The sequence below is a fragment of the Erythrolamprus reginae genome, chromosome 3, assembly GCF_031021105.1.
Source record: "Erythrolamprus reginae isolate rEryReg1 chromosome 3, rEryReg1.hap1, whole genome shotgun sequence".
In the NCBI taxonomy this organism is placed as follows: Eukaryota; Metazoa; Chordata; class Lepidosauria; order Squamata; family Dipsadidae; genus Erythrolamprus; species Erythrolamprus reginae.
This window is the reverse complement of record NC_091952.1, coordinates 256,123,628-256,142,808: the sequence shown is the minus strand read 5'-3', so window position 1 is coordinate 256,142,808 and position 19,181 is coordinate 256,123,628. Positions and strand designations below refer to the sequence as shown.

Below are 19,181 nucleotides of genomic sequence, written 5' to 3'. Positions count from 1 at the left end.
CCCTTCTTAATCAGGGGGGAGATGGGGAGCCCTTGCAGAGTAGTGCCGAGGAGTTTAACACGTTTTTCGCTGATAAAGTCGCTCAGATCCGGGCCGACCTCGACTCCAATTGTAAAACAGAGTCGACTGACAACGAGTCAGTCGAAGTGACTGGGGCACGTACTTGTCCACCTGTCTGGGAAGAGTTTGATTTGGTGACACCTGATGAAGTAGACAAGGCCATTGGAGCTGTGAGTTCCGCCACCTGTCTACTGGATCCGTGTCCCTCCTGGTTGGTCTTGGCCATCAGGGAGGTGACACAGAGCTGGGCCCAGGAGATTACCAATGCTTCCTTGGGGAGGTGAGTCTTTCCAACACTCTATAAAGAAGCGCTCGTGCGCCCCCTCCTCAAGAAGCCTTCTCTGGACCCAGCCGTACTTAATAACTATCGTCCAGTCTCCAACCTTCCCTTTATGGGGAAGGTTGTCGAGAAGGTGGTGGCACTCCAGCTCCAGCGGTCCTTGGAAGAAGCCGATTATCTAAGTCCCCGACAGTCGGGTTTCAGGCCTGGTTACAGCACGGAAACCGCTTTGGTCGCGTTGATGGATGATCTCTGGCGGGCCTGGGACAGGGGTTTATCCTCTGTCCTGGTGCTCCTCGATTTCTCAGCGGCTTTCGATACCATCGACCATGGTATCCTTCTGCACCGGTTGGAGGGGTTGGGGGTGGGAGGCACTGTTCTCCAGTGGTTCTCCTCCTACCTCTCTGGCCGGTCGCAGTCGGTGTTAGTGGGGGGTCAGAGGTCGGCTCCGAGGTCTCTCCCTTGTGGGGTGCCTCAGGGGTCGGTCCTCTCCCCCTTGCTATTTAACATCTACATGAAACCGCTGGGTGAGATCATCCAAGGACATGGGGTGAGGTATCATCAATATGCCGATGATACCCAGCTTTACATCTCCACCCCATGCCCAGTCAACGAAGCGGTGGAAGTGATGTGCCGGTGCCTGGAGGCTGTTGGGGCCTGGATGGGTGTCAACAGACTCAAACTCAACCCGGATAAGACGGAGTGGCTGTGGGTTCTGCCTCCCAAGGACAATCCCATCTGTCCGTCCATTACCCTGGGGGGGGAATTATTGACCCTCAGAGAGGGTCCGCAACTTGGGCGTCCTCCTCGATCCACAGCTCACATTAGAAAACCATCTCTCAGCTGTGGCGAGGGGAGCGTTTGCCCAGGTTCGCCTGGTGCACCAGTTGCGGCCCTATCTGGACCGGGACTCATTGCTCAGTCACTCATGCCCTCATCACCTCGAGGTTCGACTACTATAATGCTCTCTACATGGGGCTACTTTTGAAAAGTGTTCGGAAACTTCAGATCGTGCAGAATGCAGCTGCGAGAGCAGTCATGGGCTTACCTAGGTACGCCCATGTTTCACCATCACTCCGCAGTCTGCATTGGCTGCCGATCAATTTCCGGTCACAATTCAAAGTGTTGGTTATGACCTTTAAAGCCCTTCATGGCACTGGACCAGAATATCTCCGAGACCGCCTCCTGCCGCACGAATCCCAGCGACCGATTAGGTCCCACAGAGTGGGCCTTCTCCGGGTCCCGTCAACTAAACAATGTCGGTTGGTGGGTCCCAGGGGAAGAGCCTTCTCTGTGGCGGCACCGGCTCACTGGAACCAACTCCCCCCGGAGATTAGAACTGCCCCTACTCTTCCTGCCTTCCGTAAACTCCTTAAGACCCACCTTTGCCGTCAGGCATGGGGAAATTAAACATCTCCCCTGGGCACGTTTAATTTATACGTGGTATGCTTGTGTGTGTGTCTGTTAGTATATGGGGTTTTTCTTAAATCTTTAAATATTTTAATTAATTGGATTATTATGATTGTTTCACTTGTTGTGAGCCTCCCCGAGTCTTCGGAGAGGGGCGGCATACAAATCCAAATAATAAATAATAATAAAAAAAATAAAGACAACCGAAGCATAGCCCATAAAATCATCTGCTACCGTGTTTCCCCGATAGTAAGACCCCCCCGATTGTAAGACATATGGGGGTTTTCAGGGGGGTTGGCTAATATAAGCCATACCCCGAAAGTAAGACATATGTCTTACTTTCGGGGAAACACGGGGGTATTGCGGGGGGGAGCCCGATGACTTCGGGAAGACCCAGGCAGCGCGGCAGCAGCCCTGGCGGCGGTTCCCTCGGCCCCAGCGCCGTCCTTCGCTTTGCAAAGAGTTCGCGGCCCTGGCGAGGGAGCTGCGCGCCCAGGAGAATCTCCCTTAGGCAGCCTGGTGCCAGCTGCCTCCGTGGCGCAGGCACCGCCTCTTCATGGAAACCCCCGAGCCGGCTTCGGAGGAGCAGCCGCGCGCACGCCGAGCCTTGTGGAGAGCTCCGAGCGGCCGGCAGTGGCCTGTCCTGGTGGCCTGCTTGACCTGCTGCACTTTGCTCGGCTGCACTTTGTTCGGCTGGAGCTGCGCCCTCCTTTGCCCGCCTCCTTTCCGGCAGCTCCCCGCGCGCCCTTCGCCTCGCCGCGGCGAGGCAAAGGGGATGGGTGCGTGGGGAGCTGCCAGAAAGGAGGCGGGCGAAGCGGCGGCCCTGGCCAAAGTGGCGGAGCAGTTTGCGGCGCTGGCGAGGGAGCTGCGCGCCCAGGAGAGTCTCCCTTACGCAGCACGCCACCGCCAGCTGGCACCAGGCTGCGTAAGGGAGATTCTCCTGGGCACGCAGCTCCCTCGCCAGCGCCGCGAACTGGTCCGCCGCTTCGGCCAGGGCCGCCGCTTCGGCCGCCTCCTTTCTCGCAGCTCCCCACGCGCCCATCCCCTTCGCCTCGCCGCGGCCGCCCGCCCTCTTTCGCCCAGCGCCGCTTGAAAGGACCCCCCCCTTGGCTTCTGCTGAGGGTGGGGGGGTCCGGACGCCCCCTTCTCCGGCTCTCCGGCATATCTCAGAAGCCAAGGGGGGGGGGTCCTTTCAAGCGACGTTGGGCGAAAGGGCGGGCGGCCAGCAGCAGAAGGCGAGAGGTGCCTCCTTCTCCGGCTCTCCGGCAGATCGAGCGCGCGAAGAGGCACCTCTCACCTTCCGCCGCTGCTGGCCGCCCTCTTTCGCCCAGCGTCGCTTCGGAAGCCGCCGAATGCCGTCAGGGGGGCGCTTGGTGACCGCCTCTCCGTTCGCCAAGTGCCGCTCGCCAAGCACCCCCCTGACGGCGTTCGGCGGCTTCCGAAGCGACGCTGGGCGAAAGAGGGCGGCCAGCAGCGGCGGAAGGTGAGAGGTGCCTCTTCGATATGCCGGAGAGCCGGAGAAGGGGGCACCTCTCGCCTTCTGCTGCTGGCCGCCCGCCCTCTTTCGCCCAGCGCCGCTTGAAAGGACCCCCCTCCCTTGGCTTCTGCTGGGGGTGGGGGGGTCCGGACGCCCCCTTCTCCGGCTCTCCGGCATATCGCAGAAGCCAAGGGGGGGGGGGGGTCCTTTCAAGCGGCGCTGGGCGAAAGAGGGCGGGCGGCCAGCAGCGGCGGAAGGTGAGAGGTGCCACTTCGCGCGCTCGATCTGCCAGAGAAGGAGAAAGAAAGAGGTCGGGTTGTGTGAAAGAGGCCGGGGTTGGGGGAAGGGGAGACGTAAGATGTTTTTTTTTTTTTTTTGCAACGCCGCTCAAAAGGTGCCTTGGCTGGAAGAGTAGCTGGTTTCCAGGGCATAAACTGGCTCGCTTCCGGGGATGGTAATGTAAGACATACCCCGAAAGTAAGACATAGTGGGGCTTTTGGGGGTAAAAAGAAAGTAAGACATGGCCTTACTATCGGGGAAACACGGTACAATGTCCTTCCTGTCAATGACTACTTCAGCTTCAACCACAACACATGAGTACACAACAGATACAAACTTAAAGTAAGCTGCTCTAAACTCGACTGCAGGAAATATGACTTTAGTAACCGAGTAGTTGATGCCTGGAACTCACTCCCAGACTCTGTAGTATCATCTCCTGACCCCCAAAACTTTACCCTTTAGACTGTCTACAGTTGACCTCACCCGATTCCTAAGAGGTCAGTAAGGGGCGTGCATAAGTGCACCAGTGTGCCTTCTGTCCCCTGTCCTAATATTTCTCTTACTAGTATCATGTCTATAGATATTGTTATATCTTTGTATATCACCAATACGTACTTGACAGACGAACAAATGAACGAACGAACAAATGCAATTTGAACCTTTTCTAACCCTCTTGTAAATTTCACACCCCACCCGGAGTGGGGCGGCATACAAATCTAATAAATAAATAAATAAATAAATAAACCCATTGGAGATTTTTTCCAATGAGATTCTTCAGTCCTAGGCCAGATCGACAAAAGAATAAAATCAAGATCATGTGAAGCGTTGGTCTCTTCAGCCTTGAAACAGGGCGTTTAAGGGGTGACTTGATCGAAGAGTATAAAATCATGCATGGGATAGAAAAGGTGGATAGAGAAAAAAATATTTCCTCCATCACACAATACTAGGACAAGGGGGCTCTCCCTAAAGCTCATAGGTCAGAAAGTGAGGACAAATAAAGGGAAATATTTCTTCACCCAGAGGGTCGTTGGTTTATGGAATTCACTTCCAGAAGAGGTTGTGACAGCTGTCAGCCTTGATGGCTTCAAGGAAGGATTAGACAGATTCATGGATGCCAAATGTATTGGTGGTTATTGAAACGGATGTCCATGTGCCGCCTCTATGTTGGTTGAGGCAGGCAGGGTTCCCTTGGGTCCCATTTGTTGGGGGTCAAGGGAAAGGGAGGGTCTTGCCTTCTCTTTCTGCTCAAGATCCCCATGGACAATTGGTGGGCCACTGTGTGACGCAGAATGCTGGACTCGATGGGCTTTGGCCTGATTCAGCAGGGCTCTTCTTAGGTTCTTATGTACACCTAAATCAGATGGATTCCATACATTTGGACCAGACTTTCTGTATATAACAGTTCAGGAGACCTTGCATCATAAGTTGCATTCACATTGGCAGGAACGTGACCGCCTCTGATCCAAATGTCTTGCAAATCTGATGCTCTTCAGGTGATCTCCAGCCAGCCATTGACTTCCCATAGATAGAGAAGTGGCAAGGTAAAGAGGAGGAGCTTATAATGGTGGAGAAAGTCCTAGCAACACCTATTTTCTGGAGGCAACCATCGATCATTTCATTTCAGTTTGTACCTCCCATAGGGGAAGTCAATGTATATCATTGTTCACAAATGTTCCAGTTCCTTTGGAGAAGGTAAGTCCACTGCTTCGTCAGGTCCTCCAAGGTCCACTCAAGGGTGTCCGAGGGAGACGGAGAACCTCCGGCCATGAAGGTCTATCTGGTCATTCTTGTTCTGCTGTTTCTAGTTAAAAACGAAGGTAAGCCCGCACTACCCAGACCAACGCAATTGATTGCCCAAGTTACCTTCAGGCACTGATAAAGTTACACAACTCTAGTTTTGATTTGTTTATTGACCTACTTCTATTGGAAAAGTATTATGTGTTGGGAGGGGTAGAACATTTCAAGGGTTCCAGTTCTATCTAGTTGTTCAGTTGCTAAGTCATAGCCAACTATTTATTTTTGATTTGATTTGATTTGCAGCGGCGAGAGCAATCATGGGCTTTCCCAAGTATGCCCATGTTTCACCAACACTCTGCAGTCTGCATTGGTTGCCGATCAGTTTCCGGTCACAATTCAAAGTGTTGGTTATGACCTATAAAGCCCTTCATGGCATCGGACCAGAATATCTCCAGGACTGCCTTCTGCCGCACGAATCCCAGCGACCGGTTAGGTCCCACAGAGTTGGCCTTCTCCGGGTCCCATCGACTAAACAATGTCATTTGGCGGGACCCAGGGGAAGAGCCTTCTCTGTGGCGGCCCCGGCCCTCTGGAACAAACTTCCCCCAGAGATCAGAATTGCCCCCACCCTCCTTGCCTTTCGTAAACTTCTCAAAACCCACCTCTGCTGTCAGGCACGGGGGAATTGAAATATCTTCCCCAGGCCTATATCATTTATGTATGGTGTGTTGTGTGCATGTTTTTTAAATTATGGGTTTTTAACTTCGTATTATTAGATTTGTATTGTACATTGTTTCTATCACTGCTGTGAGCCGCCCCGAGTCTATGGAGAGGGGCGGCATACAAATTTAATAAATAACAACAACAACAACAACAACAACAACAACAATAATAATAATAATAATAATAATTTGATTTGATTTCTTTGCCGCTCCTCTCTGAGTACTCAGAGCAGCTTACAACATATAAAAGAAACAGTGAGAACATCCTACTCCAATTAATTTTAAAACTAACTAGTCTAAAACCCACAATGATATTAAAAATCAATTATTACTATTTATACAACAGACATACATACATTCGTTGACTAGGCAGCTAAGGTCTAATGGTACCAAGCCCAGTGATATAGATGAGTCTTTGGACTCTTGACTCTTGAAGCCTTTTCTTTAGCTTTAAGTCTGGAGACCACATGGCTTCAGGTAAGAAGAAGGCTGTCCATTGGTCCATCGCAGAGCCCGTCGCGAAGTTTGCACTGAACTCCGAACTTTTTGCACGAACTTTCAGTAAAGTTCGGGTTCGGCATCACGAACGGTGCAAAGTTCGGTACGAACCCAAGCTGTGCAAGTTCGGTTTGCCCAACACGACACTTGAGGAAGGCTCGGGGCGGCTTACAATATATAAAAAGGCAATATGCATCAAAATCCAATAAATTAAAATTTGAAGTTACATCTAAAAACCAAGGAACCAGTTAAAACGCACACATATCCATTCAATCAACAAACCCACTATACATTCATTGGCTGGGGGGCAGAATCTAATGACCCGAAGCCTGGTGGCATAGGTGAGTCTTCAGACTTGCGGAAGGCAAGGAGGGTGGGGGCAGTACAAATCTCTAGGGGGAGCTGATTCCAGAGGGCCGGGCCCCCCACAGAGAAGGCTCTTCCCCTAGGCCCTGCCAAGCGACATTGTCTAGTTGACGGGACCTGGAGACGGCCGACTCTGTGGGACCTAATTGGTTGCTAGGACTCATGCACCAGGAGGCGGTCCCGGAAATAATCTTGTCTTTGCAATTGCATGTGAGGACCTCTTGTCTTCCACCGTTTCTCACACTTTGCCCAAAATTCACATTCCTTCGGTCAATGAGTAGTAGATCCTTGGAACAAACTTCCAGCAGACGTGGTTGGTAAATCCACAGTAACTGAATTTAAACATGCCTGGGATAAATATAGATCCATCCTAACATAAAATACAGGAAATAGTATAAGGGCAGACTAGATGGACCACGAGGTCTTTTTCTCCCGTCAGTCTTCTATGTTTCTAATGACACCATCTAACCATCCCCTCTTCTGCCGTTCTCCTCTTCTTTGGCCTTCCATCTTTCCCAACCTCAGAGTCTTCTCCAAGGAATCCCCTCTTCCCATTTGGGGGCAAAAGGATTTCGAACTTCAGTTTCTGTCCTTCCAAGGAACAGTCAGGGTTTAGGATTGATTGATTGATTGGGTGACATTACCACTGCGAGCTTAGCTGGAATCTGCTGCATGGCTCACAGCAAAAGCCTTGGATCTTGCAGTCTACTTTTAAGGAACAGCTGTCTGGAGTACATTTGGGCAATCCTGTGGTATCTCCTTTCTATGCCTCAAGTGTTGTACAAATTGCCTCTGTACAAATCGATGGTGAGACCACACTTGGAGTCCTGTGTACAGTTCTGGTCACCGCACCTCAAGGAGGATAGAATGGAACTGGAAAAGGTTCAAAAAAGGGCAACAAGGATGATCAAGGAAATGGAGCCCCTTCCTTAGGAAACCAGGTTGCAAGGCCTTGGTCTCTTCAGCCTTGAAAGACGGCGTTTAAGGGGTGACTTGATCGAAGTGTATAAAATCATGCAGGGGATAGAAAAGGTGGATAGAGAAAAATTCACACAATACTAGCACAAGGGGGCCCTCCCTAAAGCTCATAGGTAAGAAAGTGAGGACAAATCAAGGGAAATATTTCTTCACCCAGAGGGTAGTTGGTTGATGGGATTCCCTTCCAGAAGATGTCGTGACAGATGTCAGCCTTGATAGCTTCAAGGCAGGATTAAACAGATTCATGGATGCCAAGTGTATCAGTGGTTATTGAAATGGATGTCCATGTGCTGCTTCTATGTTGGTTGAGGCAGGCAGGATTCCCTTGGGTACCATTTGCTGGGGGTCAAGGGAAAAGAAGAGCAAAACTTGAGTAGATCCCCATGTGCAATTGGTGGGCCACTGTGTGACACAGAATGCTGGACTCGATGGGCTTTGGCCTGATTCAGCAAGGTATGTTCTTATGTTCTATGGTGAGATTTCAGCGGCCAGGATCCACTGTCTGACTGCTGGTCTTTGCTCTAATGCCATCCTCGCTCCTACACTCATGACACTAGGGTCTCAAACATAGCCTATCCACTTTCCAGCTGGCATCTTTAACTGCTCATCCTCCTTCAAAGTACCTCAACAATATAAATGGTTGATTCTGACCCTACACCAGCAAGCAAAAGTCAAAAAGGTTTGAGATAAGGCTACTACACTTGGGGATTCGGAGGCTAAACCACATCTGGAAATGTTGGGAAAGAATATTTGCCAGACGTCGCTTTCCAGAGCTGAAACGCTCTTTCCTTGTTCTCCTCCCATCCTTCTCGCCTTCTGCAGTTTCCCCACTGACCTGCTTCGTGTGTGAGAATCGCCCCAGCAACCTGTGGTGTCTTCGTTTCCGAGAGTGTGGCGAGGAAGAAACGTTCTGCGTGACAGCCATGGCCACATATGAATTCGGTACGTTTCAGGCATCTGGTTGCTGACCAGCTGGGGTGAAAGTAACCTGGCCACTAGTTGTTTGGCATCAATATTTATTTTTATTTATTTATTTATTGTTAGAGTTGGAAGGGACCATGCGGGTCATCAAGGCCAACCCCCTGCCTAAGCAGGAACCCTATAGCATCCTAGCCAAATGGCAGTCCAATTTCCTCTTAAAAATGTCCAGAGTATTGGAGTTCACAACGTCCGCTGGTAGGTTGTTCTACTGGTTGATCGCTCTGACCGTCAGGAAGTTCTTCCTTATTTCCAGGTTGAATCTCTCCTTGGTCAGCTTCCAGCCGTTGTTCCTTGTCCGGCCCTCTGGTGCCCTGGAGAATAAAATGATCCCCTCCTCTCTGTGACATCCCCTCGTATACCTGTGGACTGCTATCATGTCTGCTCTGGCCCTCCTTTCCTCTAGGCTATCCAGGCCCAGTTCCCACAGTCTCTCTTCGTAAGTCTTGGTTTCTAGACCCCTGATTATTTTGGTTGCTCTTTTCTGCACCTTCTCCAGAGTTTCAATGTCTTTTTTGAAGTGTGGTGACCAGAACTGAACACAGTACTCCAGCTGTGGTCTGACCAGGGCGTAGTAGAGTGGTATTAAGACTTCCCTGGTCTTGGAGTGTATTCCAAAAGTAGGGCAGTTGCCTTGATCTCTTGCAGCAGGATGAGACGGAGAGAGAGAGAGAGAAAGAGGGATGGAGTGGGGAGGGATTGAGGGGGAGAGAGAGGGAGGGGGAGAGAGAGACCCAGATTATATGGATCCAAGGCAGAAGAAGATCCCCAGAGAGATTAGTAAAGCTCTGAGGTCTGTTCCAGCTCTATGCTCTATGTTGAGTACCAATAGAATAACAGAATAACAGTGTTGGAAGGGACCTTGGGGGTCTTCCAGTTCAATCCCTGGTCTAGCAGGAGAACCTATAACCATGATGGTGAACCTATGGCACGCGTGCCACAGGTGTCACGCAGAGCGTATGGGAGAGACACACTGGTAGGAATCCACCAATGCAATTTTCAAAGATATTTTTCCCACCATCTCCTGAGAAGGAGCCGTGTGTAGCAGCTGCCCCAAAAGCCCAAACAGTTCTAGCCTGCATTAACAGAGGGAGAGAATCAAGATCATGTGAAGGGTTAATACCACTTTATAAGGTCTTGGAAAGGGCACACTTGGAATACTGCATCCAGTTTTATAGTTTATAGTTTTATTAGATTTGTATGCCGCCCCTCTTCAAAGTCTCGGGGCGGCTCACAACAACAGCAATACAATATACAAAGTACAAATCCAATATAAGTTAAAAACAATTTAAAACCCATAAATATTAAAAAATGATAATTAATACACAATCACACCATTCTCATATATTAGTCAGAAAAAAGGTGGTGCTGGGGGGACAACATAGTTATTCCCCCCATGCCTGGCGACATAGATAAGTTTTCAACATCTTACCGAAAGCGGGAAGTGAAGGGGCAATTCGAATCTCTGGGGGGAGTTGATTCCAGAGGGCCAGGGCTGCCACAGAGAAGGCTCTTGCTCTGGTCCCACCAAACGGCATTGTTTAGTCGACAGGACCCAGAGAAGGCCAACTCTGTGGGACCTAATTGGCCGCTGGGATTCGTGCGGCAGAAGGCGGTCCTGGAGATATTTGGTCACCACGATGCAAAAAAGATATTGAGACCCTAGAAAAAGTGCAGAGAAGAGCGACAAAGATGATTATGGGACTGGAGGCTATAATATATGAAGAACGGTTGCAGGAACTGGGCATGGCTAGTTTAATGAAAAGAAGGACCAGAGGAGACATGATAGCAGCCTTCCAGTATCTCGGGTTGCCACAAAGAAGAAAGAGTCAACCCATTCTCCAAGGCACCTGAGGGTAGAACAAGAAGCAATGGGTGGAAACTAAACAAGGAGATAAGTAACTTAGAACTAAGGAGAAATTTCCTGACAGTCAGAACAATTAATCAGTTTGCCTCCAGAAGTTGTGAATGCCCCAACACTGGACGTTTTTAAGCAGATGTTGGATAACCATCTGTCTGCAGTAGTGTAGGGTTTCCTGCCTAAGCAGGGGGTTGGACTAGAAGACCTTGAAAGTCCCTTCCAACTCTGTTGTTGTTATTATTGTTATAAATTAGCCCACTTTCAGTTTCTTCCTTGTGTCCTTCAGGCATGATGACCTTCAAAAAGAGAATCACCAAGAGATGTTCAGCCTTTTGCCCAGATCTTCAGATGGCCTTGGGTTTTGCTTCATTTGGGACCTCCTGTTGCCAACAATCCTGGTGTAATATTTGGGGATCTCTAGGAGAGAGGAATGCCAGCCACTCTGACAACAGAACTTGAAGAAGAGTAAGAAGTTACTAGAAAAGGACAGGAGGGTCTTGTCTTCCAAAAGAATCCAAACCACACATACGAACTGAATAAACAATCTCTCACTGCCAACCCACACTCAGTAAAAGACCTTGGAATACTAATATCGAATGACCTAAGTGCTAAAGCCCACTGCAACAATATCGCCAAAAAAGCTTCTAGAGTTGTTAACCTGATGCTACGCAGCTTCTGCTCTGGCAATCTCACACTATGCACAAGAGCCTACAAAACTTTTGCCAGACCCATCCTAGACTACTGCTCATCTGTCTGGAACCCATACCACATCTCAGACATCAACACCCTTGAAAATGTCCAAAGATATTTCACCAGAAGAGCCCTTCCCTCCTCCACTCGAAACAGAATATCCTACGAAAATAGACTAACAATCCTGGGCCTAGAAAGCCTAGAACTACGGCGCCTAAAACACGATTTGAGTATTGCCCACAAGATCATATGCTGCAACGTCCTACCGGTCAATGACTACTTCAGCTTCAACCGCAATAACACAAGAGCACGCAACAGATTCAAACTTAATACGAACCGCTCCAAACTTGACTGTAAAAAGTATGATTTCAACAATCGAGTTATCGAAGCGTGGAACTCATTACCGGACTCAATTGTGTCAACCCCTAACCCCCAACATTTCTCCCTTAGACTCTCCACGATTGACCTCTCCAGGTTCCTAAGAGGCCAGTAAGTGGCGTATATAAATGCACTGGTGTGCCTTTCGTCCCCTCTCCCATTGTCTTTCCTTTCTTTCACTTATCATATATATTCTCTTCCTTTCAAATATCCTCTCCTCTAAGTTCGCTTTCACCCTCATTTATATTATCACATGTCTATTTTTCTTCTTATGTATTTGTATATTGGACAAATGAATAAATAATAAATAAATAAAATAAAATCTCTTCGCAAGGGTTCCAGGAAAGGGATGCAGGGTGAAGAGAAGGAGCCAAATTTTATCCACTTATCCAGATCATCTCTAGAACCAGTTCCATCTCCTCATTTTGCAATTTGTGTTTTTGTAAATAGGCAAGTGTTATGAGATTTACTGAGTATGAAAAGCCTTTGTCTAACAGCTCTACTTTTCAATCTCTGGTACTTTGTGACATGCCCATGTTCAAAATGGTCTACTGTAGTTTCCCCACACAACACAGCTCTGAAATTTAGTCAAAAATCATCTATTGTAGTTTCTCCCAAACACATTTTGAAATATAGGACCTCACATCAAAGACGGCCTCCCATTGCTTCTCCCACTTGAAGTTGTGAAAATTAGGGTATCAAAAATGATCTATGGTAGCTTCTCCAACTCAATGAAGCTCTGAAATTTAGAGTCTCAAGCAAACAAAAAGATTTACCACAGCCTCTCCCACTCAAGAAATGTGACATTTGGGGTCTCACATCCAAAATGATCCACAATTTATTTATTATTTATTAATCGGATTTGTATGCCGCCCCTCTCCGCAGACTCGGGGCGGCTAACAGCAATAATAACACAATGTAAACAAATCTAATATTTAAGTTAATTTAAAACCCCAGTTTAGAAACCAATCATACATACAGACATACCATGCATAAATTTTATAAGCCTAGGGGGCGGGAATGTCTCAATTCCCCCATGCCTGACGACAGAGGTGGGTTTTAAGGAGCTTACGAAAGGCTAGGAGGGTGGGGGCAACTCTGATATCTGGGGGGAGTTGGTTCCAAAGGGTTGGGGCCGCCACAGAAAAGGCTCTTCCCCTGGGTCCCGCCAAATGACATTGTTTAGTTGACGGGACCCGGAGAAGGCCAACTCTGTGGGACCTAACTGGTCGCTGGGATTCATGCGGCAGAAGGCGGTCCTGGAGATATTCTGGTCCGGTGCCATGAAGGGCTTTATAGGTCATAACCAACACTTTGAAGCTACCATTGCTTCTCCCATTCAAAGAAAATATGAAATGTAGGGTCTTGTGTCAAATGTGGTCCACCATAGCTTCTTACACTCAAAGTAGTTATGCAATTTAGAATCTCAAGTCAAAAATGGTCTACCATACCTACTTCCTTTCAAAGAATGAAATCTAGAGTCTCATGTAAAAATTGACCTAGGATAACATCTCCCATTCAAAGAACCATTATAGTGAAAAATTGCATTTTGTACAGATAATATTATTATGTTTTCACTGGAAAGTCTTCAGATGAAATCTAGATATAGCCTTGACTTACTCATGGTTACCTATAGTTTATTAAGAAGAATGTCTAGGTTTGCAAAATGCATAGATCCAGGAATGAATGGTAGGGATAGAATTTGCATTTCACCACATTAAGTTATAAATGTATTCAATAGATTAAAGACCAGGAGACTAAAATGCAGGAAGAATGGTGGCAGGAATTGGATTTGACTAGTCTAGAGAAAAGAAGGCCTATAGGGAACATGATAGCAGTATAGAAACATAGAAACATAGAAGTCTGACAGCAGAAAAAGACCTCCTGGTCCATCTAGTCTGCCCTTATACTATTTCTTAGGATGGATCTATGTTTATCCCAGGCATGTTTAAACTCAGTTACTGTGGATTTATCTACCACATCTGCTGGAAGTTTGTTCCAAGGATCTACTACTCTTTCAGTAAAATAATATTTTCTCATGTTGCTTTTGATCTTTCCCCCAACTAACTTCAGATTGTGTCCCCTTGTTCTTGTGCTCACTTTCCTATTAAAAACACTTCCCTCCTGGACCTTATTTAACCCTTTAACATATTTAAATGTTTCGATCATGTCCCCCCTTTTCCTTCTGTCCTCCAGACTATACAGATTGAGTTCATGAAGTCTTTCCTGATACGTTTTATGCTTAAGACCTTCCACCATTCTTGTAGCCTGTCTTTGGACCCCTTCAATTTTGTCAATATCTTTTTGTAGGTGAGGTCTCCAGAACTCCAGTATTTCAGTATTTGAGGGTGACCTGGTTAGTCCTGCAGACTGTAATTATATTGGTCATCTCTTAGGCCTTTACCTGATTGAGTGTTTTCTTTATGGTCCAAGCTGTGGAGTTAAACAGTGTTTAATAATAATAATAATTTATTAGATTTGTATGCTGCCCCTCTCTGAGGACTCTATACCTATGTAAACATTTCTTTATACTTCGGATCATATCGTGTATTAGGATGTTGTAATTGTGTACTTATTTTTTTTTTAGGTTTTAAAAATAGACTTTATTTAAACAATTAAAATAAACAAAATTAACAAACATGGTTGAAGTTTTTAGGCTTACATTTCAGCAGTTTACCGCTCTTTTTTCGATATACATTCTAGGTCAATTAAGTATATTTACAGTAATTTGTTCTTATTTAATTACCCTGCTATCTTATCACTTAAGCCTAGGCTAAATTTAACCATGATAAAGAAAACCTTGAACAACTTTAAGATGTCTGTGTAGTATACTGAAAAGCCACAAGGGGGCAGTTGCAGGAGCGGGATTAATATGAGCCGTGATTGGTTAGTCAGGGAGAAACTGCAATATAAAAGGGGCGTTGCCAGCTAGTGACAGTTGAGTTCCTGTCAGACACGTTTGTTCCAGTTACGCTGTTATCAATTAATAAAGCAAGTTGGAAATGCCTTAGCGTCTCCTCGATAATTACACCCACGAACACTTCAGTCTGGATGAGCCAACAATGTGCAGTGTTAAATTGCGTTAACAGAGGGATAAAATCAAGATCAAGGGAGGTACTAATAAACCACTCTGTAAAGCCTTAGTAAGACCACACCTGGAGTAGTGCATCCAGTTTTGGTCACCACACTATAAAAAAATATGTCAATATTTTGTCAAAACTTCACCAGAAGAGCCCTTCACTCCTCCACTTGAAACAGAACACCCTACGAGACTAAACTTTCAATCCTGGGCCTAGAAAGTTTAGAACTAAGACGCCCTAAACAAGATCTAAGTGTTGCCCACAAGATCATAGGCTGCAACGTCCTGCCTGTCGGCGACTAACTTCAGCTTCAACCACAACAACACAAGAGCACACAACAGATTTAAACTTAAATATTAACTGCTCCAAACTTGACTGTAAAAAATACGACTTCAGTAACCGAGTTGCCGAAGCGTGGAACTCATTACCGGACTCCATAGTGTCATCCCCAACCCCCCAACACTTTCTCCTTAGATTATCTACGGTTGACTTATCCAGATTCCTAAGAGGTCAGTAAGGGGCGAGTACAAGTGCACTAGAGTGCCTTCCGTCCCCTGTCCTATTGCTCTCCTATATCTCCTATACCTTTCTTCTATTCCTATATCTCTTCTTCTTTTCTTTCATTGATATGTTCTATTACTTTATCTTCTTTTCTATTATTTCTTAGATATATTTTACTATGAGTATCTCCTCTATAACCTTCATCATGTATTTTACTATGTGTGTGTGTGTGTGTGTGTATACCCACTAAAACCCTCATTGTGTATTGGACAAAATAAATAAACAAACAAACAAATAAATAAATAAATAAATAATAAAAAATATACTGGGATTCTAAAAAGTGTGCAGAGAAGAACAACCAGGATAATGAGGGGACTGGAGACCAAATCAAAACGATGAACGGTTGCAGGAACTGGGCATGGCTGCTGAAGAGAAGGACCAGGGGAGACATGAGAGCAGCCTTCCAATACAGTGATACCTTGTCTTATGAACTTAATTGGTTCCGGGACGAGGTTCGTAAGGTGAAAAGTTTGTAAGATGAAAAAACAATGTTTCACACAGGAATCAATGGAAAAGCGATTAATGCGTGCAAGCCCAAAACTCACCCCTTTTGCCAGCCGAAGTGCCCGTTTTTGCGCTGCTGGGATTCCCCTGAGGTTCCCCTCCATGGGAAACCCCACCTCTGGACTTCCGTGTTTTTGCGATGCTGCAGGGGAATCCCAGCATCGCAAAAACGGGCACTTCGCTGGCAATGGAAATTTAGAGGTGGGGTTTCCCAACGAAGAAGAGGCAAAAAAATCTTAAACCCCAGGTTCGTATCTTGAAAAGTTCGTATGACAAGGGGTTCGTAAGACGAGGTATCACTGTATTTGAGGGGCTGTTGAAGCGAGGAGGGAGTCAAACTATTTTTCAAAGCCCCCCGAAGGCCAGACAAGGAATAATAGATGGAAATTGTACAAGGAGAGTTGTTAACCTAATTCTACGTAGCTTCTGCTCTGGTAATCTCACATTACTAACCATACAAAACTTTTGCCAGACCAATCTTTGAATACAGCTCATCTGTCTGGAATTCACATCGCATTTCGGACATAAACACTCTAGAAAATATCCAGTGATACTTTACTAGAAGAGCCCTCCACTCCTCCACTCACAACAGAAAACCCTATGCAACTAGATTTACAACCCTAGGTTTAGAAAGCTTAGAACTACGTCGTCTTAAATACTACCTAAGCACAGACCACACAATATTGTTTTCTTTTATCATTAATTTCTAGGTTATGTTTATAGAAACTACTATCCTATACTTGATTGACAAATAAATAAACAAATGCAGTCATGTGACTGTAAGCAACCTGGTTAAATGGGTTGCGCAAACTAGAAAATGTGAGACGGTTTAAGACAAGTGTGATTCATCTCCTCCTCCACCAAAGTGTCCAGGATGATGGGTGTCGATGTAATAATGCCATTTGGGATGATGGGTGTCGATGTAATAACGTCATCTGGTTCTAAAAGTGCCAATTAGAGGTTAGAGGAGATCAGCCTTTTTTCTCCTCTTCTGTGGATTTCCCAGAACTACATTATTCATTCATTCATTCATTCATTCATTCATTCATTCATTCATTCATTCATTCATTCATTCATTCGATTTTTATGCCGCCCTTCTCCTTAGACTCAGGGCAGCTTACAACATGTTAGCAATAGCACTTTTTAACAGAGCCAGCCTATTGCCCCCACAATCCGGGACCTCATTTTACCCACCTCGGAAGGATGGAAGGATGAGTCAACCTTGAGCCGGTGATGAGATTTGAACCGCTGACCTACAGATCTACAGTCAGCTTCAGTGGCCTGCAGTGCAGCACTCTACCTGCTGTGCCACCCTGGCTCTTAAGGTCAGGGAAGGTCTTCTAGCCCAACTCCCCTGCCAAAAGCAGGAATTATCAGACCATCGCAAACAAATGACTTTCTGATTGTTTTTATTTATTTATTTATTTGTCTGTCTGTCTGTCTGTCTGTCTGTCTATCTATCTATCTATCTATCTATCTATCTATCTATCTATCTATTTATTTGAAAATATAATCTTTACTAAAGATAAATAGGGGAGGGGATGCATAAAATAAAAGGACGATTGACCTCTCCGGGTTCCTTAGAGGTCAGTAAGGGGCATGCATAAGTGCACCAGTGTGCCTTCCACCCCCTGTCCAATTGTCTCTCCTTATCTCATTTATCTTTTCTTCCTTTCAAATAGGTTCACCTATACTTTTATATCTTTTCTTCTATTCTTTTCTTTACTTATATTATTACATATCTTTCTCTTCGATGTGTGTTATGTATTGGACAAAATAAATAAATAAATAAAATAATAAAGTTTTGAGTTTACAGTTTATTATTTATTTATTATTTTTATTATTTATAATTTGTTTGTTTGTCAAACATGCACAAGATAGCAGGTAAACATAAACATAAGCAAAGTAAGTACAGATAAGTGAGGTGTGTTGTTGCAGTTGAAGCTGAAGTATTCATTGTGGTACATGATTTTATGAACTACATTTAGATCACATCGAAGGCGATGTAGCTCTAGGTTTTCTAAGCCCAATATTTCAAGTCTGCTGGAATAAGGTATTTTGTTGCGAGCAGAGGAATGGAGGACTCTTCTTGTGAAATATTTCTGGACTCTCCCGATTGTATTAATGTTCGCTATTCAGTGCAGGTTCCAGATGGGGGATCCTCGTTGCTTGAGGATCTACAATGTTGAAGCTACCACATCTTCAGGGGATTAAGAACACAGCCATAGGAGCAAATATTTATTTATTGTTAGAGTTGAAAGGGACCATCGAGTTCAACCCCTTGCCCAAGCAGGAACCCTATAGTATACCAGTCAAGTGGCAGTTCAATCTTCTCTTAAAAATGTCCAGAGTGTTGGAGTTCACAATGTCTGCTGGTAGGTTGTTCCATTGGTTGATCGCTCTGACCGTCAGGAAGTTCCTCCTTATCTCCATGTTGAATCTCTCCTTGGTCAGCTTCCAGCCGTTGTTCCTCGTCCGGCCCTCTGGTGCCCTGGAGAATAAAGTGATCCCCTCCTCTCTGTGACATCCCCTCGTATACTTGTAGACTGCTATCATGTCCGCTCTGGCCCTCCTTTTCTCTAGGCTATCCATGCCCAGTTCCCTCAGTCTCTCTTCGTAAGTCTTGGTTTCTAGACCCCTGGTCATCTTGGTTGCTCTTTTCTGCACCTTCTCCAGAGTTTCAATGTCTCTTTTGAAGTGTGGTGACCAGAACTGAACACAGTACTCCAGGTGTGGTTGGATCAGGGTGTAGTAGAGTGGTAGAATAATAATAATAATAATAATAATAATAATAATAATAATAATAATGATTTGCAGTCTTCGAACACTCTTCAAAGGTAGCCCCATGTAGAGAGCATTGCAGTGGCTGAACCTTGTGGAGATAAGGGCATGAGTGACTGTGAGTAGAGACTCACTGTCCAAATATGTCCGCAAACTGGTGCACCAGGCGAACCTGGGCAAACACCCCCCCTCGCCACAGCTGCCATCTAATTCTCTGCATTGAATTTCATTTTATTAGATTGGGCCCAGTGTTCAAGTCTCTCAAGATCCATCTAGTTGGGTAATGAAACTTGTGCAAGAAACCACCCAGCTTAGAGAATAACAAGGATCCCTCATAGGAGCCATAAGTTAATCCCATTTGTTTAGGAACATTTTACCTACATCACGACTTTGAAGTGTTGCTTGCTTGCCAGCTCCTGCCTAGCTAAGTAGATTTGCAACAAATACTTCTGGAAAAACTGGAATGCTGACTTCCCATACCTGTTCCCAGTTCCCCGAGTTCCCCAGGTCATTAACGTTGTTTCTCTGTGCTGCAGGAATG

At 46.0% G+C, this 19,181-nt stretch overlaps 1 protein-coding gene across 1 annotated transcript; it reads left to right on the top strand.

Moving 5' to 3' along the window:
- The first annotated feature begins 5,271 nt into the window (after positions 1-5,271).
- Positions 5,272-11,105, top strand: LOC139165526 (lymphocyte antigen 6E-like). Its single transcript, XM_070748704.1, has 3 exons — positions 5,272-5,323; positions 8,630-8,749; positions 10,933-11,105. The coding sequence occupies exons 1-3, from the start codon at positions 5,272-5,274 to the stop codon at positions 11,103-11,105; spliced, it is 345 nt and encodes a 114-aa protein (XP_070604805.1).
- Positions 11,106-19,181: the final 8,076 nt, after the last annotated feature.